At 46.2% G+C, this 22412-nt stretch overlaps 1 protein-coding gene across 4 annotated transcripts in view; it reads right to left on the bottom strand.

The window, feature by feature from the left end:
• The window catches only part of SNX27 (sorting nexin 27), a 48719-nt gene that overhangs the window by 11265 nt on the left and 15042 nt on the right, over positions 1-22412 (bottom strand). For 3 of the 4 annotated variants that reach the window (XR_007770457.1, XM_050929862.1, XM_050929861.1), the window contains exons 2-8: positions 14330-14561; positions 8086-8278; positions 6926-6990; positions 5213-5317; positions 3891-3969; positions 1335-1498; positions 642-731 (exon numbers count right to left, since the gene is read on the bottom strand). Coding sequence is in view for 3 of the 4 variants with exons in the window: in XM_050929862.1 (XP_050785819.1) it covers positions 642-731; positions 1335-1498; positions 3891-3969; positions 5213-5317; positions 6926-6990; positions 8086-8278; positions 14330-14561 (928 nt within the window). In the remaining variant the exon portion in view is untranslated. Of the gene's footprint in view, positions 1-641; positions 732-1334; positions 1499-3890; positions 3970-5212; positions 5318-6925; positions 6991-8085; positions 8279-14329; positions 14562-21627; positions 21992-22412 lie in introns of those variants that run through there. The other variant, XM_050929863.1, reaches the window with a different exon arrangement.

The following is a 22412-nucleotide window of genomic DNA, read 5'->3' as shown; positions in this document are numbered from 1 at the left end:
GCCACAAGCACTGGCTATGCAGACTGCTTGGCAATGGGTTTTATAACCTTCCCCTGAAACGTCTGGTACTGGCCACAGAGAGAGGATACGGGAGGAGATACACTACTGGTCAGACAATTCCTGTTCTTAGAACAGATCAGGATGGAAACAGCCCTTTGCTCATCAGACACTAAACAGGCAGAAGAGCTACCATAAAGGACCCCAACCGAGTGATTTATAAAAAGCCTAAGTGCTGTAGATTTACCTGCTCAATGTTTTTTAAACAAGAATTGAGTCCTGCCCCAAAAAGTACACATCACAAAAGTAAGGGAGTTTGACTCAACTCAACGCATGATCTGGCATATGGACATTAGCTCCATACAAACTAACTCACTGAGTGTTTTGGGAGTGTCTCTTACCAGTTAGCACCGTGATAACCTTGCATGCAGGGACTGACACAGCAACCTGGCATTCCCCTGTGTAGTCAACCAACGCAAGTCAAAACAGACCCACAGTGCTCTTCCAAACACAGCTTCCCTTGGAAAGCGGCACTTTTACAGCTTCACTGCAGACCGGAAAGACACAATCCAGGGCCAATGCACCTGACCTCATTTGCCAGCGGAAACAGCCATTTCCAAGTAAGGAGAGAATAACAAACATACCATGACCATCTTTTTCTGCTCAGACAGCTTCTGTAACTGGTAGGACTTTTCCTCAGCCTTGATGCAACCTTTCTTCACATCATCTACAGCCTACATGGAAAAAAGGGGGAAGGAAATTGAGCAAAGGTGAGTCTTCAACAGACGATTAAAGGCACTACTCTTACCTGGCACTTCTACGGCATTGTCGTGTGCTTTACCAATATGAATTCAGTGCACAGCACCTTTGGGCAGTATGTGACATACTGGTTTTACAGAGGAGTAAATGAAGGAAAAGAGGTGAAGTGACTTACCAAAAGAGACAATGGGTCAGTGAAAGCACAGACAAGAACCCAGGAGTCCTAGCATATCTAGTGGTTAGAGCATAAGAGAGGGAATCTGGACTCCTGAGTTTCCTGTTTGCTCTTCGAGGGCCTGAGCCTGTGATGAGTAGCAGCAGGATCCTGTACTCTGTTTCTGACCCTGCCCAAAGTCATTGAGCAACAGCAGGCAAATCATTCAACCACCAATTTCCATTTCTTACACAACAGGGATGTACACAGGACGGGGCCTTCCCCACTCAAGCTCTTCATGGTGCTGAGGCATTCGATGTCTTGGAATTTGACCTAGCTACAGCAACACGAGCGGGAGCTGCTTTAAATGGCTTGTGATTAAGTTAGTTCAGCATTCCAAGGCAAGGAATTCACATGCACCTACCTGGTGGAAGAAGTAGGTAACTGCGAGGTCATTGTCATTCAGGAGGGCTTCCTCTTCTGTAGTGAAGAGCCATTTCCTGATAGTCAGACAAGTCCCCGGCACCGCCGACGTGTAGTTCTGTACATAGAGCTTGTGTGGGAATTCATTGGGCGCCAGTTTACGCACTGCAAGACGCATGGGAAGAGTAGGATGAGCTCTTTGGGGGGCAAAAACCATCCTTTTGATCCGTACCTGTATGGCACCTAGCACGATGGGTTGCTGGCCTATGACTGGAGCTCCCAGGCGCTACCACAACACAAATGAATAACTGTACACCAGGGAAGTCCCACTGCCTCTACTAACACAATGCAAAGCCAAGTGAGTGAGCAGGTCCCCATGGAGCAGATGGGATCAAGACCGCGGCTCTGCTTTTTCCAACATCCTTCCCCCATCTGAATTTTGCCTTAACAATGTCGGAGCTTTACGAGGCTAGTTATTTGCAGGCTGAACACACAGGCACTCCGGCCATCAGGAATTTGTATGAAACCAGAATCCACACACTTGTCCTGCTGTCTGGGGAATGCTGCTCCCCAGGGGCTGTACCTCAAGCCTGTGTGGAAAGCAGCTGTGTAACGCAGAACTTTAGCTGAAAGCAGCCACACTTGGCGAAGACAGACCATATTTGTCAGACAGTCACAGTTTGTTTTCACTCTTTGTGACGAGTACAGGGATGTATCCTGCACAAGCCTTAGATTTTGGGTCTCTAGCCTGGGCACTGGGGCATTCAAGCCACCGAAGAAAACAATGCAGGGAAGAGTCTTGCTTTGGCCTACGGGAGTGGATAACATGGAACCTAGCGGGGCTACGATTCTTATGATCCATTGTCGAGCGCTTCAGAACAGCACAATACATTTTCTCACACACACTGAAGCTGCTTTAAGATTCTCCCAAGCGACAGAAGGATCTCACACACTATCTGGGCAGTTTGCCATCAGAACCGGAACAAAGACTCGTATAGAGGACAGTAATGATGGAAATGCCTTCAAGCTATTCGGTATCTGCTCGGGATGGTTGGTACCACAGGCAACGTGCCTTTGTTGTGAGTTTACTGTATTGAAAAAACACTTTGCTAATCGAGGGAGAAACACACAGTGTGAGCCAGCATGACCCACCTGAGTGACTTTTCAGCCCCACGTTCAGGAAGGAACTCTGTCCTTGCACTATCACAGATGGAGTTCAGTTGTTTGCAGAGAAACTAAATGGAGCGTGTACAGTATATACAGAACTGTGACTATTCAGAATGAGTTTTACCAACACACCCACCACGAAGGTTAACTAGAGCATATACTTTTCAATCGCTTGAGAAGCACAGCACTCGTAAAAATAAGAAATAACTATTATTAATACCTTGCTCTTATATAGCACTGTTTGGAATCACACAGTGTGAAAACTTCCTGTGTGAAGCTCTGCCAAAACACCCCAATTCTGAATTCCTGACAACGCCTGACATTCCTATGTGGGTCCCCTACACAGCTCTGTCAATACATTTCAATCCCGTCCTGCAGCATGCTCTTCCATTCCAGTCCCGGGCTCCCCAGACACAGATCTGCCAATGCCCTGGGATCCTGCCCTGTCATCTCAGGGCCAGGTATCTCTGATAAAGCAACTGTAACTCGGTGGAATCAAATGGAAATTTTGTGATTGTGGCTGCTTCACAGGAGACAGGGATGAACCACTACCCTTTGAGGATCCAGGATCAAGATTTGCATGCCAATCTAGTCTGCTGTGTCAGAGATATTTTAGAAGTGCTTTCTTAAAAAAACTAAAAATGCCTCTGCAATCCAAGCCAGACGTGTCTTCCAAAGCAAAAGCCAGCGGGAACAGTTTGTACTATCTCGGCCTATATTTCACAATTAGCAACGTAGCACAAGGCACGCCTTCAGCTACGTAAGAAAGCTGTTAACATACAGATTGTGGGAACAGGGCTAGGAATCAGGAACCCTTGGCTCAAAGCCTAGCACATACAATCTAATACAGTCACATTTAAGTTACTGGACTTCCTTCTGCTTCAGCAAATCCAGTTTGAAACTGGGAGAAAAACAGAATAGCTGCTGCTGATTTGGAAAAAAAAAAAAAAAAAAAAAAACAGATAAAAATCAGTATGCTTTACTTATCTCTAGCAGGCAGGGAGGTGTCATCATCTAAACCCCGAGAGACTCCCACAACCGAGGCTCAAATGCCATCAGAGTTCTCAGCACTTCATCCTCCCAGGCACTATAAAGAGCATCTTAAGCAAACTGGAATCCTTAAAACTAAAACATGTTTTCGTTTCTCACAGTTTCGTTTCTCACAGTTTTAGTCTCCTTGAACTATTTAAAAAAGGGAAAGTCAAGCATTAGCAGAAGCAAAAACTATCAAACTTCGAGGGCTCCTCATTACCAGACTCTCCAAGGCCGGGCAGGATTTCCCCTGGGGGCTCTGGATTTTGAGAGCAGACAAGAGCAAAACAAGAATGCCAGCAGGCTCTGCTGCTGCAGAACTTTTGCGTGGTTGGGTTGGGAGCATTACGAGACTTACCAAAGGAGTGATTGATCACTTCAAACAAGGCAAAGTAGTTTGTTGTAGTGCTGTCCATTCCTACTTTTGCAGCCACAGCCTAAAGTGCAACCGAAAGGAAAAATTGTGTCAGCAAAATGGGGCTCAGCACTCATCTGACCTTCTTCAGGGACAGGGCCAGCCTAGCTTCACACATGTAATTTACAAGTCACCGATCCCGGGTATTAGTCACCAAGAAAACCTTTAACACTATTCCTGTTCAGTCACACAACTAGGGCTCAGAGTCTCTCACTCTTTCCTTCTGTAAACTGCTGCAGATTTCAAGCACTGCCCCAGCTGACAATTAGGTCATCTTTTCTTCTGGTGCCTCAAGTTTCAGTTCCTAGTACACCAGGCACAGACGCCCTCCCCCACTTCCCCTAGGAGTTTTTCGAGCAATACTTCAGTCCTGCATGCTGATAACAGAGCCATGCTTAAGTAGGACCTCGATACAAGCATGCAATTCAATAGACTGTGTCCTAAATGCATTAATATACACAGAGTCTGATTAGACAAGCACAGTTTTTCACTGCATAAATCTAGAACCCATGAGATTTTGCTGGCATGCCTGTCCTTTGGCTCCGTTACTTATCGCAACACTTTAATTTGTTCAGGTTTCCCCCATTAATTCTCTATGAGCTACTATTCTCAGTTACAGCAGTACTGGCTGCATTTTGTTAACCTACTTTAAATGGATCCCTTGGCGGCAGCACCACACTCTAGGCATACTCACGAAGCAGTAAACAAGTTAAGATCGCTATGGCATGAGATGTTGCAATGACTTCGATGTGAGTTGAAGGGTCAGGCCTTAAACCTACTAGTCCAACAGTACAAGGCAGCTAAAGACTAACCCCACGCTCACGATTTCCCCAACGCAGACTGCTCCTATTAAGACTCAAGTCACTGCCCTACTAGACAGCTGCACAAGAATCATATGTTAGGTTTGCAAGCTCTCACTGCCTGCCGACAGCTAACTCTCTGCAGCCACAAGATAGAATTTGTCTAGTGATTAGAGAAATCCTGCAGCAGCTTTTAAGATATTATCAGTGAAAATAAACAGAGCGGCGACTCTGCCCTTGCAGGAGAAACTGCCAAAGGAAACATCACCACCAAGATGCAAGGTTGGATTTCTCCAGCACGATCCCCCCTGTCATGTTACTGCAGGAATAGTTCCACTGGAACCCACCACCACGGAGAAGAGCAAAGGGAAAGGTTTCTCTGTGCACGCAGGGTCTTGCTTCAAGTTTGAGCCACGTTGATCTATTTCAGATCATTAGAAAGTTTCACGCATATATGCACTTTACCTGATACACCTGGTCTGTAGTGCTGTTCTTTTTGACCCTGACTGTCACTGCTGTTGTGTCCGGTAGTGCTACTCTTAGTTCCACATCTGACACACCATTGTAATTCTGGAAAAGAGAAAAGAACACGTAATCCATCAGAGTCCTTTCTTCTCATCATGCCACAGAGCATCCAACCAGGAATCTAGGTACTGCAGGAGATACAACAGTCCTAAAGAGGAGCTATTTTACTCCAGAGAAGTGATCCAGAAGTGGCATGGCACATATGCACAAATTAAGTTGGCTAAGTTTACAGGAAGATTTATTTTTCTAACGGTCAGCCCAGCAAACCCACGCTGGGATCTGAGAATTAAAACAGGCTCTTTCTGGTTCACCCGTCGCTATCAGGGGTATTTAGTTTATCTGACCCTCCATTATGATAGTATCTGAGCCCTGCACAAACAGTAATGTGTTATCCTCACAACATCCATGTGAGGCAGGGCAGGACTATTATCTCCCTTATAGAGGGAAACTGAGGCACCAAGACATTAAGTGATTTGCCCAAGATCTTACACAGGAAGTCTGTTGTGGAGCAGGAAATTGAACCAGGGTCTCTTAAACCCCAGCCCAGTGCTCTAACCATGGGATCATCATCATCCCTCTCTAAGGGTTCTGTATACAAATTCTGGCCTGTGTTAATAGATGTAACGGATCAGTGTCACTATAAATACAGATTTGCTAAACAGGAAGAGGTCATTTTTACATAGGCACTTTTCAGAATATAACCGCACTTCAAAATGAATCTTCAAGCCTCAGAAACTAATTTCTGATTGCAACAAAGGCAACTTTTGAAAAAAAGGAAGAGGTGAATCCAGCAGCATCACAAGACAGGAACTTGAATGAACCATTTCAGGTCACGATTGGATAGGATTTTCCACGTGCGTGAATCAGTGCATTCTAAGTTCGCCAATGAAGGAAGAGACGCTCTTGGATATAGCAGCTCTACATACCAGAAGAAGTTTGGGGGGAAAAAGCAACAGCTAGTGGGAAAATAACTCACAGCTCCTGCTTTGCAATCATAACTAAATTATTCCGAGATAAAATATTAATGTTTATAACATCTAGTGCCTTGGCTTTCAAAGGCTGCAGCATAAAATATGAGTAACATGCAAATGCAAAGCTACTCACGCTACCAGAGGCTACACAGAAGCCAGCAGTGCTGCAAGAGGCAACATTAACACAAACGGCCAGCAACAAACCCAATCAATGGATCTTACACTGGGCCTGCCAACGGGACATGGTAGGAAAGGCAAGGGCCCCCTACTGAGAGAGTGTGGTTGCTTGTTTGTGGAACTCCAGGAACTGACAAGAACAGCGTCAGAGCTGTTTTTCACTGCAGCAATCCCCTGGAATAGCTGTATCAATAGCAGACGGATATAACAGAGGCACATGGCAACCTCTGACAAGTCTTTTGCCCCCATTACGATGGTACCTAGTGGCCAACCACGCAGCTTTCTGGGGTTACAGATACATCAGGCTACTACTTTTTTGCCATGATTTTCTGTGTGTAACTGGGCAACAACAGATAGCTAAGCAACTACCTGACCTGCTGTCTTTGGCCATACTTTACCTAGGAGTTTAGTTTGTTACAAACAACAGTCTGAAGGTAACAGTTATGAAAGAGAAAACAGAACATCGGATTGGCACTCCGGCGTAGTCTCTACCATGCCCAATTACCTCGTCCGATTCTGATAAGAACTCCTGCATGATGTCGCTCTCCCCAATGACTCGTATGGAACATACTGCAGGACAAAGAGAATGCTGAGTTAGTGGACCACACCTGGAAGAGGGCACAAGAGCCTTCCACCCCAGGGGGCTGATTTGAATGGAGGCTGGGGGAAGGGAAGATAACTGTCAGTCACTGGTAGGTGGCCTGTGTGAAATGAAGTGGTACCGAAGCCACTGAGGACAGGGTCCACAACGCTAACAGAGACTGATTTATTCCTTTCTTGAAAGACTTAACAGGGAGGCTGTGGACTCAATGGCCATGGAAGGCAGGGCTGAGATATATGAGCGATGTGGGGGAGAAGCTTGCTGTGCTAACACCCAGGCTGTACCCATTCTATGCAGAGAAACCTCAGGCTGGCAAACTGGCAACTGACCCAAGCACTTGCATGGGCACACACAGTCCAACGCACCCGCAATAGCCAATCCCTGCTGCTTCAAGGCAAGCCAAGTACAGGGCTATACCATGGGGTGGAAACTCCTTTCTGATCCCCATTTACAATGCCTTGATTGACACGTGTGGGGCATGGTCTCTTATTAAGAACACTTCCGAGGTCCACAGATAAAGTAGGGGATTTGGATGCGGCGTTGCTACCCAGACACCATAAGCAACTGAAGCTATAGATTCCAGGCTCTAAGCCACAGAAGCTTAAACAGAGACGCATACCACCCTTTAAAACATACAGCAGTGGCAAGGCCAAGTTATGGCAATCTGGCTGGGATTCCCTAAGAAAAAGATCTTAAGAACGATTCCCTCCACAATACCAAGTTGTCCTTAGCTCCCTCTTACCCTCACTCTGTCCAGCATCTGTGTGTTTACTGGCAAGCCATGCAACACAGTTTGTAATGCATGGGGGGCCGTTATTTAATTTACGAACACTGTTTTGTTGTTGGAAGTGCTCGGTAAGTCAATAACACACACGCCGCTATGGCAAGTGAAGTTTGGTTTTTCTTGCAGTGTTTCCCTTGGAAAATCGAGCCTGGTTTTAAATGAGCCCCTTTCCCTTGCTGGTCAGCTTTACCGCCATCTCCGTAAGACCTTTCACCTGCTTGGAAGCCGACAGCTTCAATGTAGCACTGGGCTTGTGCTTCTGGCTCAGCTGGCCCTTTACCTTTCTCTAGATACTCCTCGAGCCCTCGGCGCCTGGCATCCAACTGCTGCTCCGATAAAGAGAAAGGCCATTTCCCCGGCAAGCGTGGAAAGGTGAAATTGGCAAACTCCCGCTTCAGGTTCTGGTGGAGGATGGCAAACTCCCGGTACCGCTTCGAACACAGCTGCCTCCCTGCCATGTAAACATTGTAAACCTAGCAGGATGCAGAGGGAAAAGAAGGACAGGAAAGTTGTCTAGTGCAATAAAAAGCTTCCCAAATGTAAACAGATGCACTGCTGCCTTCCTGAGTCTGCAGACAGCCTGAAATTAGCTGAGAGTTGTGAACTGCCTCAGTCATCTCAATGGGGTGTTGACTTCAAAGCTTAATGGTAGGTTAGAAGATCGCTAGCAATTTAAATCATTCTCTGTGTCACAGCTGATCATTTGGTCGGAGAAACACACCAACTAACGATTCCAGGCATCACTATTTGACACAGCAATAGACTAGTGTGGGGGCAGTGAAACAACTGGCATAAGAAAAAGGAGTTCAAGCTGCCTTTCACCTACAAAAAACTGCACCCTAACCCGCTTTCCAAATGCCCCAGCTGTGCACTACCCAGATGCCAGTGGCCAGCTTCCACCTTCTACAATGAAGAAAATTTGAAGGAATCACAAACTGAACATCAAACAAGAAATACTGCACTGATTAGATCAATTGTTTCCATAGCCAATAACTCCACACACACACACACACACACACACACACACACACACACACACACTACATATATGTATACATACACACACTTAAAGCTACAGCTGAATTTCCAGTCTGCTGCATAATTCAGCATCAGAGGGCCACAGAAATCCAGGGCCTTTGCTGCAAAGTTTAGGTTCAGAATACATAAGGCCTTACTTAAAACACACACATTCCTCCAGAGCCCAAAGACAGCCTCTGATCAAGGATCAGGCTTAGACTCCATGACTGAATAGAGACTCTTGGTGCTGTCAGGCACTTCCAACTGGGCAAGAGACAATGGGGCAGGGGAGAGGGGTTCAAAACTTTTGGAAACACCTTGTCATCCAACTAGCTTCTGTGCTGCGCACATAGCTCTTATTTCATCCCAAGGTCATTCAGAAAATGGGATTTGGCCTCTGTAGCCTGAGGGGAATTTGACATCAGAAAGGAAAGGAAAACGATCTAGAGCGAAGGGGGGTTTAGCCAACACATCAGGGCACCTTTCAAAGATCTAACACATCTACAGATCATGCCTTCACCATTCAGCCAGCCTCCAACTTTAAGGTCAATTAGTCCTACACACTACATGTGGCAAGGTCTTTACAAAGAATACTGTTCAGGGGTCCAGAGATAAGCGAGGGATTCAGAATCAGCGTTACCACCCAGACAGCATAAAGTCCAGGCCCTGCTGCGGGGCCGCGAGCAGGTTTCAGGGGGGTCGCCAAGCAGAGCCAGTGTTAGTCTTGCTGGGGCCCAGGGAAGAAAGCTGAAGCCCTGCTGTGCATGGCTGAAGCCCAGGGCCCTGAGCCCTGCCACGTGGGGCTGAAGCCGAAGCCTGTGCAACTTAGCTTTGCAGGGATCCCTGTGGTGTGGGGCCCCAGGCAACTGCCCTGCTTCCTATCCCCTAACACTGGCCCTGGCTTTTATATACAGAAAAACAGTTGTTGTGGCAAAGGTGGGCCACTGACTTTTTATAGCGGGAGGGTGTACGCGGGGGGCCTCAGAAAGAAAAAGGTTGAGAACCCCTGGCATAAAGAACTGACGCCACACACCAGGTTCTTATCAATTTTGCAGATGTCCTGGCATTGCTAATATGCCCACAATGATAAAGAGGCACCAACCGATGGGACACTGCCTTAATCAGCTTCACAGGAGGAAAGGAATGTGCTAAAGATATAAACACGCTTACACCCTTTTGTGGGTGCAAGATAAATTTGCACATCAGCAACCATCTTGCCAAAGTCATACATCAACTCCCCTTTGCATCTGCAACACTGAAAGCCCTGGCAGGTCAGAGAAGTAGAGTATTTCAAAAGGCACCACCCTAGACACAAGAAAGAACCTTCCACAGCTGATGGAAAATCAAAGAATTCTGATTCCCATTTCGCTTCCAAGATCTGTACAGGGCGTTGTCTCGGAATCTGAATCAATTTGTTTTCAGTATTAGCCATAGGAATAGCTAACCTGTGACCTTCCCCCCTTAAAAAAAAGATTTTTTCAAAGCACAACTCTTGCGTTGTTCAAAAGCATATATTCATGACGTGATGTTGAAGAACCCCAGAGGAGGGAAGAAACAAGGAGGCGAGGCCAGTATTAACTGACCTCTGTCCAGCTGAGAACATACATTGCATTCGTCTAGTCATTTTAAGTTTGCATTTCATTCCAGCCACATTGCAGGCTTCCTGCAGCACAGATACAGCTGCTGCAGCTTCCTTGCAAGATTTCTTCTCTTTAGACTAAGACTCGTGTTTCTGTCACCCTTTCCCTCTTGTCCTGTAACTGGGTACTGAATTTAGCCATCTGCCTGACGTGGGTGCAGAGCCCAGAACTGGAACAACACAGGGTGCTACAGGATAGAACTGTGATATGGGAAACTTGCACACTCCCTGTTTGCACTATGTCTGGCCACTGCCCTGAATCCTTTGTTTCCATGAGGATCCAATCTGTTCCATTTAAACGCACACAGTACATGTCCTAGGTTATAAGCCTCACACTAGATTCTGCTTCTTGGTGATGAACCAAATTCTAGTCCTCGCCTTCCCAAAAACATACACGCTTCTGTGCGTCTGCCGGGTTCCTGGAACAGTAACACTCTGTCATGTTCTCCATGGGAAAATGCCTCCATTTTCTATGCTGTAAGGGAAAAAGTAGCAAACCGGGAACCAATTTGTCATTTGTCAGCTCCTTACACGCCGAACTGTAACTGCAATGCACACAGCGGGGACTGCTCTGGTTCAGTCAAGCTTTCAGTCTGGGCAGAGCAATTCAAAACCCAGCTGAGTTCACTTTAAAAATTTCTTCACCAGTGCATGATTGCCTTGCATGCCCCTCCACCCCATCCAAAAAGCAGTACTTCATCTGACCCTGACATCTCAACTCAAGACCTTCGGCAACTGTATATCCAGTTCTCTGTGATTGAAACAGCAGCTCTCTAGCCACTAGGAGGTGAAGGGAAGGTTCTGGGTAAGGTGATAAGAGGCAAAACAGAGAAAGAAAACCAGTCTGGGCAGTGAATTGGCCAAGACAGTTTTTACACCATTTCTCCCCCACCCCAGGCAATGTACTATTATAACCAGCTTTTAAAGGACCCTAGATGCCGGAGTGTTTAAGTCCTGGGAACCAATGCTGGAAGAATTTTCACTTTGACACTGATCTATGGACCAGTCCCAGGAGCTGGTGACCAGTAACTGTCCTCTTGACAACAAGTGCCTATTTGAGAGGGGAAGAATACCACGCTTGTGGCTGGCTGGCTCTGTCTCTGACAGTCACTTATTGAAAACAAAAGACCGGATGGAATTTCTTCTCTTTGGCTTTAAGATTCTTTGCTGATTTTTTTCGTGGTTCAGACCTAACAGGTATGTTGTCAAAGCACCGTTTAGCCACACAGATCACCACTAAGGCTAAAGGTGCTGGAGGGCTCTGGCCCCAACAGATGGAGTACAGGACACAGCTCAACAGGTATACTACAGAGGCATTCAGGGAACATAAAACACAACCAAAGGAGCCAAGCAAAATGGCCTAGATGAGGCCTGGCCAATTAATATCACTGGAACATGCCCAAAATTCCACTTTGGGTCCTGTAAGCCATTAAAATGAGAGTCTCAATGTAAGTTTGCCCTAATCCAGTGAACAGTTTTACATCTCTCTGTGTTGCTTCCCAGCCATTATTCCACTTGTAATAGATGCCTCACTTAATTCTGGCAGGTTGGAGCCCTCTCAGCCATGCCCCAGGTGAACACTACAGGAGCGGTGCCCAGGAACATTCACATCTCCGTTTGCTCATGGTAAAATTACTATGACCACGGATCTCTGCAACGTGGTGTGTCCAAGCTCTCACACGTGAGCTGACAGCGTGGCTCAAAAGTGAGAAAAAGTTTGATCTCACATCATGAAAGCATCAGAGTCACTCACGCAAGTCAGGAGCAATTGGAAGAGCACTCGAAAGCAGCCTGGGATTGGAATGGCAGGTGGGACTGAGGACCAGGATAGAAATCCATCAGCAGAGCTTGTAGGGATCCCAGAACTGCAAAAACAAGAATGCCGCAGACCAAGATTGAGGTGACAGTTGTAGGGGTGAACCAGCAAAGCTGCTGGGTGTGTTACTAGAATTGCAGGGGTGCTGAGGCAAGGACTGAGGTGCATTGGCAAAGATGCATGGGCCCAGAGGGGGAACAGCAGAAGATGCTGCAGATGAGGACAGATGTGCATTGGCAAAGCTCGACGGGCTCAGAAGTGCTAACAGGAGTGAAAATGTGTGTTAGTCACATCTATAGAAGCGACTCAGACACACAAGGAGCTGAGTCTAGTAAGATGGTGCCATTTTCACACCGTCGCTGTTCTGACTACAAGCAATCTTTAAGCGATTCCACCCCTCCCGAAGCTCTTGCTGCTCTGTGGATTTGTTGTGAATAAGCCTCAAATCTCCTTTCGGAGTCAGTAGTGTGTTCTCAGTTCAAAGCACAGCAAATGCCAGCAACACACGCTAGATGGAAATACATGCAGCCTAGCTGCCAACAACAGCCAGCACCAGTCTTTGGGCAGAAACATGACTAACAGATTTTTCCCAATTGATTCAAACCAAGAACAGTAATCAGTAAGTCAACTTTAACTGCCACCAAGAGAAAAATAAAAGTTTATTCTGTGATCTGCAGCAATTAGATTTTCTTTCAAAACTTAACAATGGAAGGGAAGTGCGTACTTTAATCATGCACAACTCAAATTAGATTTTCCCCTCTCTACATCTCTGGGAGAAGGGAACCAGATTGGAAACATGCAAAATAGCTAGTGCATTCCATTCCAAGCTGCAGCCAGACATCCGTGATAAGCCAGCGTCAATAGCAAGCCTCAGAGGACGCATCCGCTTAGGCAGCAGTTTCAAGACAGACCATGTTATTTGAAAGAATGAGCGCCAGCTCCCACAGTGAAGGCAGTCAGGCAGGGTCTTCCACCCAGGAGGAAGGTGGTACTTTCCACAGCTGATCCCTAACTAATGAGACCAGAAAGGGAAAGAAATACACACACACACAATCTTAACATTTGTTATAGCACAGAGCACACGGAGGTTACACACTTAGCCTGCTTATCAGGAGCGCTGAACATGCAAATAGCTACCACTGAATTAAGTGGGAGTGGCAGATGCTCAGCAACTGTGAAAATCAAGCCACCGTAACACCTGTATGTGAAATCTTTGGCCATTTCCCTGAAGATTAGTGAAGGATCACTCATACACACAGCACATTCTCAGGAAAGGCAGCAGAGTGAAACCGACACAATCAATCACTCCAATTTCATTCTGCTGCGTCGGAAGCTGCAGGGATACAAACATGAGAGGGGAGTTTTTCTTCAATGATCATACTCCTTATGTATCTATCACAGGTATTCTAGGCACTTAATATAAAACAGGATATAGAAGCATATATGAGCTAACTGATGGTACTGAATAGAAAGTGTCAACTAAAGGCCATTTGTCAAGATCACCTTCTGGGAGCCACTGCTCAGAGCTACCCCACTTGTATGAACTGGCTGAAAACTGACAGATAACCCAGTTCAGAAAAAGAGTAAGTATCCCAACAGGAACATGTTGGCATCAAAAAAACACCACCATAACAGGCACTAATTGGCTTCCTTGCTGGCAGACTCCGCAAAGAAGTCAAGGGACTGAATGAACCATGGAGGCCAAGGTCATCTCAGCCCTAGAGGAGGTTCCTCTGTTATGATGATTTTGGGAGGCTGGGAGGGACCCAGGTAGAGAGGAACGCTTGCACTACTGCTGTTCTATGAATTAGAGGCCTTCATACATGGGACTGTTACACCCTTTACATGCACTAAAATTGAAGGAAATAATGGGATCTGGAGTTCCAAGATATGGTCAGCCTCTTTGGGGTTGAAGGAGAAGTTCTGACAACCAGAATCCAGGGATCAGATTAAAAACCAGGCCTCTCGGAAAACTCTGACAGCTTAGGACCTGATCAGCAGGAAAACAACTCAATTCTGGACTCTACAAGGCATGCTCGAGTCAATACTAACCACAAACTTCTCGCCATTCTGCTCCACGTGTTTGTATGTGGGGATGGAGATGGGCACAGCCTGCTTTTCAGTGTAGTCATAGAACGACTGCCCCAAAGAGTCGTCGCTGGGGTCGAGGTTATCAGCCTCATGGGGCGGAACGGATAACACTGTCAGTATTAACTCCTTCTCTCCTGCTCGAATCAGGTCCACCACCTGCTTGTGCGTTGCCCCTTCTACATTCACGCCATTCCTGGGAAGGGAAAAAACAAACAAACAATCAGGTCATAAACAAGGCAGATGTGCCTAAGGAGTCTCAAAACCAAGCCAGGATCAGCCCAAAAAAGTGTGAAAACAACACAACGCTTCTTATTTACTCCCTTTACAACACTATTAGCTGAAGCTGCCTAATACCATGCAGTTTGACATCCAATGTCCCTTCAGTGACTTCCACCAGTCGTGAATTTGAGCCAATGTCTATTTAGGTTTTGCAAAAAATAAAATAAATAAAAGGGGGTGGGGTCAAGAACCCTCTTGATGAATGGAACTGATTTCAGTTTTATGGCAGTGGAAACAGGATTTGCAATTTAACACTTCACTTGCAGTGCTGGGAAGCCAAACCCTACCTGTGGTACATGCCAATCCAAGAGAACTGAATAGATCGGATCAGTAGAGATGGATGACATTTTCCCCAGTAAATAGTAAATTTGCCAAAAAGTCCATTTTTCAGGGCACCGAAAACTATTTGCAAATTCAAGACAAATTCAGCTAACAGATTCAGCTGGAAATTTTCTCTTTTTTTTTTTTTTAAGAAGTATTTTTCCAAAATCAAAAGTTGTATTTCACTTAGAAATTTTTCTAATTTTTTTTCTAAAAACAAAAGAAAAGGGGGAACTCTCAACCCTCCCAAATGACCCAAAAGCAAAAATACCAAAAACATTTTGTTCTGGGTTTAAATGTTTTAATTTTTTTAATTTTTTGTGCAAAACATAAAACAAAAAATCAGTTATGGGCTGAACCAAACCAATTCCCCCCCCCACCTCCCCAAACGCACACGCACTTTCAGTCTGGCCCCTGGATAGAAAAATCAAATTAGTCGCTCAGCTCTAGTAACCAGTTTAGTTTCACTCTCCAACCTGTGAAGTCCAAAAAGTAAAAGATTCATTGATGGTAAAAAGCCCATTTGATTTTAAGCCATGATCAGTTTTTGATATTACAGTATCTTAAAAAATGCAGTTGAGGCATTGTTTAATACAAATATGCTCCCTGTAATTTTCAAAATAGGCTTTACATATGAGAACTACAATTCTTCATCTTCCCAAAATGCTCATTGCCAGATAGGTCCCTGGAAGATGAACTTGTTGCTTGCAACTTAAAGCACAAATCTAAGGCGGTCCAAGATTAGGGAAGCAAAGCTTTATAATGAATAATGTGCATTGTTCCAATCAGGCAAGGGAAAGCTGACCTCAAAACAGAAAGCAGGTTTAACAGATTTTAAGGCCTGGGGGATCATTATGATCACCTTGTTGACCTGCACAACACCGCTCAGAGAATTTCATTCAATGATTTCTGTACCTAATCCCATAACTAACAGTTGAGTTAGAGCAAATATTTAAGTTAGGAAATAAACCCAATGTAAAAAAACAGAAGACTTGAAACTCTTGACACTAAGTGGTCTCTGAGAACTGCAAATGTTATTGTTCTCTCAATGAACAGCCACTGGTCAGTCAACCCCTGCTAAGTTCTGGTCCAAGGATAGCCCGAGAGACAACAGAACACACTTGGTTACCAGTTTTTAAAGGCTTTTGTTTTGTTGTCAAATAAAATCCACCCAAACATAGCTGTTTTCTTCTCTCTTCCAGTTCTGGGGAGGGGGAAAAAAGCCAGTTTTTCTCCCAGATAAGAATTCAATTTAGCAGCAAGCCTCCATAGATGGTGTCAACGGAACAGTCCCCGCCAGGGTTTGGTATCTAAAACATCCAGTTGTATAAACAGGAACAGTCCAAGCCGCATCCTTGCTAATCAGCCCAGATGCACTGGAACAGGGCTGCAGGCTCCAGACAGAGAGCGCATGTCTCATCTGAAAAGACTGTCCCTCTTCTCTTCATTAACTACACAGGCTACTCAAAAACACACTTGGAAGGGCATGAATACAGAATTGGCTCAGGGATAGGGTGATGAGAAATTCCTTTAATCTTGGGGTCGCTGATTCCAATCCAACTAAAGTCAGAGTGACCAAAACTAGGCGCCCCGATTTGTTTTCTTGCCACAGAGGAACTGCTTTGTCCTATCAGGCTAATTGTCCATCATGTCCCATATACTGTGCCTCTGGCCAAGGACACCTGATGCTTCAGAGGAATGCAAAAGAAAAGCTGTGCACACTTGGTTATGAAACGCTGCCCATGCAAGAGGAGGAAGAGAATTTTTTCTTAAACACTTCCCCTTAGGCAATTCTGTATCTCCCTCCTTGAGCGTGAGAATGGATTTTCATCATCTAAGTGCAGAAAGCCACAAACACCACTCACAAAATTATCCAAGCCTGCTTGAAATGCAGCCACTGTTTTCAGCTTTCTGTTCTTCCAAAGTCTCCCTAACACTGAAATCAAAAAAAGGCAGCTCTTGCCACTTAATATCCAGTACCTTTGATTGAACTTTTACTTACAGAAAGATATCTGAAAAGATTGTCTAAACTTACAAATCCGATCCAAGGTTCTGAACCAAGCCTCCAAAACTACTTAAGAGGGAACGCAGAAATAGATAGGATCAAACTGTCACAGCCCAGTTCAAATCACCCGCTAAAGCAGTGTATTAAGCACAGTCGTTAAAATACTGTTCAAAGCTCTATGAAGCCATATCATTTTCAAAGACAAAAGTGAACCTTCCCCATACATTACCTTCAGGTTCTTCTGGGCTTAGAGGACTTTGCAGAACAGCGAAAGCTCAAACGCTTTGAGCACCTGAGGAAGGTGGAAGTACTTTGCATACAATGGTGCTGGTACTCAGGGTTTGTACACACTATACCACTGACGTCACTCAGGAGCGTGAATAAGCAGTAAGTTTCACTGATCTAAGTGAGGGTGTGGACAGCGCCCTCTCTCACCCGCCAACATAGCTACCGCCTCCCACGGAGGTGGTTTTATTATGCCGACAGCAGAACGCCCCCCATCGGCATGGACCGTCTTCACCACTCACATAACAGTGGTGCAGCTACACCGCTGTAGTGCTTCTAGTGTAGACTAGCCCTTAGAGCTGGGGGGCTGGAGAGCAGCAGATACTGCCAGCCACCCAACTCTGAAGGCAGCATCACTGCCATCAACAGCACAGAAGTAAAGGTAGCAACATCACGATTCCCCACACACACAATAGCCCCCATGATCCCCTTTTGGGTTGGGACTCCCACTGTTACAACGCCTTGAAATTTCAGATTTAAATCTCTGAAACCATGAAATTTACAATTTTTAAAATCCTATGACCATGAAATTGACCAAAATCTACCAAGACTTTGGTAGGGCCCTATTCATGAGACAGCAGTGCTATCCATTTCCTTCAGTGCGAAGCTAGTGCTGTTAAACAGTGCTGCAATGGACAGCCCTAGAGACTGACGCCATCTGTTTGTCCAAAGACCACGCTCAGCACAAGGGGCCGCAGGTCATGTTTTCCTCACACTGTCTGCCGCCTGCGTGCATCAATCCAGACCTGAAAGGGGGAGCGGGGAGTTGGGCAGAGGAGAGAATTCAGTTACCGTGGCCCATTCAATCCTGGGCTTCCCAGAGAGACTGCCAGTTGTGATGGTAGTTTTGGTAATATGGATGACTGCGTAATAGGAACTGCCTGAGAGCCATCACATTCATTTCACAAGGGCTACAGATGGAAACAGTTTTCAGTCACTCCCACCCTGAGCTGGATATGACCTAGGATCCCAAAATAAAAAGCTCAATACTCATTCCCTGTCACCAGAGCCATCCCCGTCTCTCTCCTGACAGAGGTCATGCCAATGAAAAACTATCAACTGCCCTCCTCTCCTCACTCTCAATTTCTAGAGCTTACTTAACCATGCCTGCTTCCAGGCTGATCTGAAAATGGCTGCTTCCTTTTGCAATCGGATACATACAGCCCCAGTCCCCTTCCAGAACCACACTTCCTCCCAGAGCTGGGAACAGAACCCAGGGGTCTCACCTCCAAGTCCTGGCTCTAACTACTGCAATCTATCATTTCATTTGCACAAAAGTAATTGTCTGTGAAGTCCCCCCGCCACCCAGTCACTTAATATATCAACCCAACAGGCTTCTTTATAAGCCCAGACACGATTTCAATGGCAGTTCTGCTGCTGCTCCACTGCACTGGCCCCCAGCTCTGCACTACGAAGACGCCGAAGGGAGCAGTGCAATACCACAGGGGCCAGACGACTAGCACCTGCGTAATAAAGTCACCATAGCAACTCAGCCAGGAGTAATCACCTTCAAGACAAAGAATGGGAACAGTACATAAGCAGGGATCCTAGTTTTCTGTGATATAAAGACCAAAATTCTATGATGAAAAATAAATCAGTCAATGAACAAACAATGAAAAACTGAACTTTAGTTTCCCTAGCCACAATATACACAGGTATCAGTAGAACACAATGTTTTACTGATGCACAGTAGAACCCCGTTTATCCAAGCCTCTATTATCCAGTGGTCTGTATTAACCGAACCACCAGCTGGTCAGGGCTGACAGCGGTGGGGCTAGGGCTGACAGCCAAGACACCAGCCACCCAGGGCTGACAGTTCTGTTAATACACAGAAGCGGATAATGGAGTATGGATAAACAGAGTTCTACTCTATGTGTTTCCATTTTTTCACAAAATATAAAAATTCACTATAAAAATGCAAATTCTGCATTTTTCCGTGGCAAACTGATTTCTAGGATCCCTGATCAAATGGCATGGACAAATCAGAAGCCTCCAGAAGTGGGAGATCAGCTTAGCCAAACTACGTAGTATTTATCCAGTGATAGAATTGTTTGGTTTTACAGAGTTTAAACACACTGGTTCCTAAGACAATTGGATACTAGAGGATTTTTTGGACATGAGTGTGTTTTGTTTTTACTTCCACCCTTCCTGCAGACTCACCCTGTCCCAGAGGAGAACTATTCGTCCTCCAACTCAGCTCTTATCCAATCCAAGATGTCTTGCTGCAAGACGAAGTTGTACTGAGCCCCAAGGTGGGAACTCTTAACAGGAAGACTCATAGCATTCACTACCAATGGGCTGGAGAACCAAACGATCTGCCATGACAAAGAACTTACCTCAGTGAGAAAACCACAACCTGCTGGGTGGCATCAGACAGACACCTGCAGTCCACAGCCCTTCGCCAGATTTCAGTCAGACCCAGAGTGCAACTGACAAAAACTGGTCGCGCTTTTTCAGCTGGTACATCATTGAGCGTACAGTGGTAAGAGCAAGAGACTAGGAGTCCTGAAGTCGGGAGTCTATTCCCAGCTCTGCGACTGTGTCTGTGTGATTACGGGTAAGGCACTTCCCCTCTGTGCCCAATTCCCTCATCTGTAAGGCCTGGATCATAAAGACCTACTGCACAGAGGGGGTGGGAGGCTCAATGAATGTTCGCCAAGTTGTTTGTTGAAATCTTTAGACAGAAGAAATTACGGAAGGACCAAGAATAGTTTAATGACTACAAACTCTGTGCCATCTTCTAGAGTTCCAACAGCTAAAGCAGAGGATAATTTAATCCAACTAAGAAGAGCCTTTTTAAATCCCCCACACCCATGGGGACTCTCAATGCCATGACAAATTCCCCAGGATCTTCCCCTCCTACCCTTCTCTCTTTTCTTAAGTCTCATCAGGAAAATGGTCAGTGACAGCGAGGAACAAAAACTGCTCCTCACAAGCCAGGCTGAAAACATTTTCCCCTGTAGCTCCAAAGGACAGGGTCAGTCAAGCTCAACGTGATCCACGGTGGCCAAGAGTGCTAGACAACAGCACAGCGAGGTACGTAGGAAAGAAGAACGCTTACCCCTCTTTCAGCATAAGCCTCAGCTTGTACAGGTTGGCACGTGCTGGTGATACAGACTGGTGGAATTACATTAACATAAGACAATGATCTAAGGGCTCTAGAAACAAAACTTCCGAAGCACTAAGCCAAAGGGACTGACCAGAGGTTCCCGGTTCACAGGCTACCATGGCTGGAAAGAACAGGCGTCTGAAGTCCCCTACCCCCTTTTACAGCGTCACTTCTGGAATGCCAGGAGTTGCAAGGGGAGGGGAAGCAATCCAACGGGCACTGTTTCCAGGAGTCCCCACCAGTTTGCTGCACCCCAAGTGCATCTTTCAGCAACGAGACCATGTGGAGGGTCACTCCAAGAATACTGCACTCCAAACAGCACTGAACTATGCCTGAATCTGGGCACATATGCAGGAAAAAATCAGCAACCACGTTGGCAGTGACAGGAAGAAGCAGAGTGTAGTGCCATGACCGATCATAATGGTCCCTTCTGACCTTAAGTCTATGACCGCTTACTGGGGGCCTCTGTGTGGCCAGGGGTGCCTCTGCAGTGCTCTGCCCATTTTCTCCTTCACAGGGCTCCTTAAACAAACCTTACAGTCCCCTGGAAAATTAAACACATTCCCCACCTGGGATCCAATTTATTCAGTCCTCAGGTCCCAACCCAGTTCAGTCTCTTTCATTTCTTAGCTGGGGGAAGTGGGGGACAGAGAGGTTTCTCAGCCCTGTTTCCAAGAGCTACATCACTGTTTGATGTCTCTGCAGGAGCCAAGTTCGCGCTCTGTAGCTGCTGCTTCAAGTCAGCTTTTCTCAGGCTCCTGTTTTCTTGAGTATCCCGCATCTTACTGTCATGCCCTCCTCTCAACCACTGCCTTCCTTGCAGCCTCCTGCTGCCTGTTGTATTGGAATCACCTGATCCCTCTCAGGTGGGCCTCATCTTGTAATCAGGGCTGGTTTAGCCCCAGGCTCTCCAGCCCATGGGTAAGCCATCCCGCTAGAGGGAGCCATTTGCGGTACATGGTTTTCCCAGTGTAAATGGGCCCTGGGGGACATTGACATAGGCACCAACTCCATGTTTGGAGCACCCACAGATCAACACCTCCTGCATGTCCCCCCCCAGCCCTCCTGCCCACCAGGGCACCGAGAAGCTCCTCCCCTCTCTCCCAGCACCTCCCATAATCAGCTGTATGTGGAGACATGGTTAGTGAAGACATAGCCTAAGGCACTAGTGGAGGAGAAAGTTCCGGGGACCAAAATATTTATAGGTTTTAAAAGTCACCTCTTTCTAAGGAGCTGAGCCAGCAGCACTGTTACTCTCACCATGATTTCATGCATCATCCATCTCTGTTAACAGAGGACACTTCCCCACCCCAGTCCCTCGCCTCTTTCTGTTCTTGACACCTGACTTTGGAGCGTGTGTGATTCTGGCTCTATCCAAGATTCAGAATTCCTCCAAGTAGGTCTGTCTGTCAAGAAATATTAAGAGTCCCATAAAATTCAGTGAATCACTAGCAAGCCACTCACACTCACTGCCTGCCCCTTAACACCAATCTGCCTCACTAAAATCTCTCCCCGTTAACAGATTTGTTTTGAAGTGCAGAGTCAGGAGTCCACTCACACAACGTTCTCTTATTACAATAATGGGAGCAGGCTGCTAACTGTGGGGTGGAAAGAGCGATAATCTTGACATCTAGAGTAACAAAGATCCCATGACAAGGACAGTAACCATATAGATCAGCAGCCTCCCCAGGAGAGGCCTCTGCTGGACATGAAGCTGAATCACCCTGTAGCAATGTAACAGGCCTTTCCCCACAACTGCTGCATCAGCCTCTGAGACAGAAACTCAGGAATCTGCACCTCTCGCCCCCTACGCCTCTCACACTCTTACCCAAGCTGGAGTCCTGACTTCCTACTTCCATAGGCCACTGTGAAGTCCAGAAACACCTGACTAAATAACATTCACTGATCACCCTCCCTCGCTAACTGACCCCTTCTACCCATAAAGATCTCACCAGTCTGCTGTGGACTGTACCAGTTCCTATCCTCAAACATCTAGCACAGGCGTGGTCAACCCGTGGCTCCAGAGCCACGTGCGGCTCTTCAGA

This window comes from Gopherus flavomarginatus, chromosome 20, assembly GCF_025201925.1.
Source record: "Gopherus flavomarginatus isolate rGopFla2 chromosome 20, rGopFla2.mat.asm, whole genome shotgun sequence".
In the NCBI taxonomy this organism is placed as follows: domain Eukaryota; kingdom Metazoa; phylum Chordata; order Testudines; family Testudinidae; genus Gopherus; species Gopherus flavomarginatus.
The sequence above is the reverse complement of the archived record's forward strand: the minus strand, read 5'-3'. Positions and strand labels throughout refer to the sequence as shown.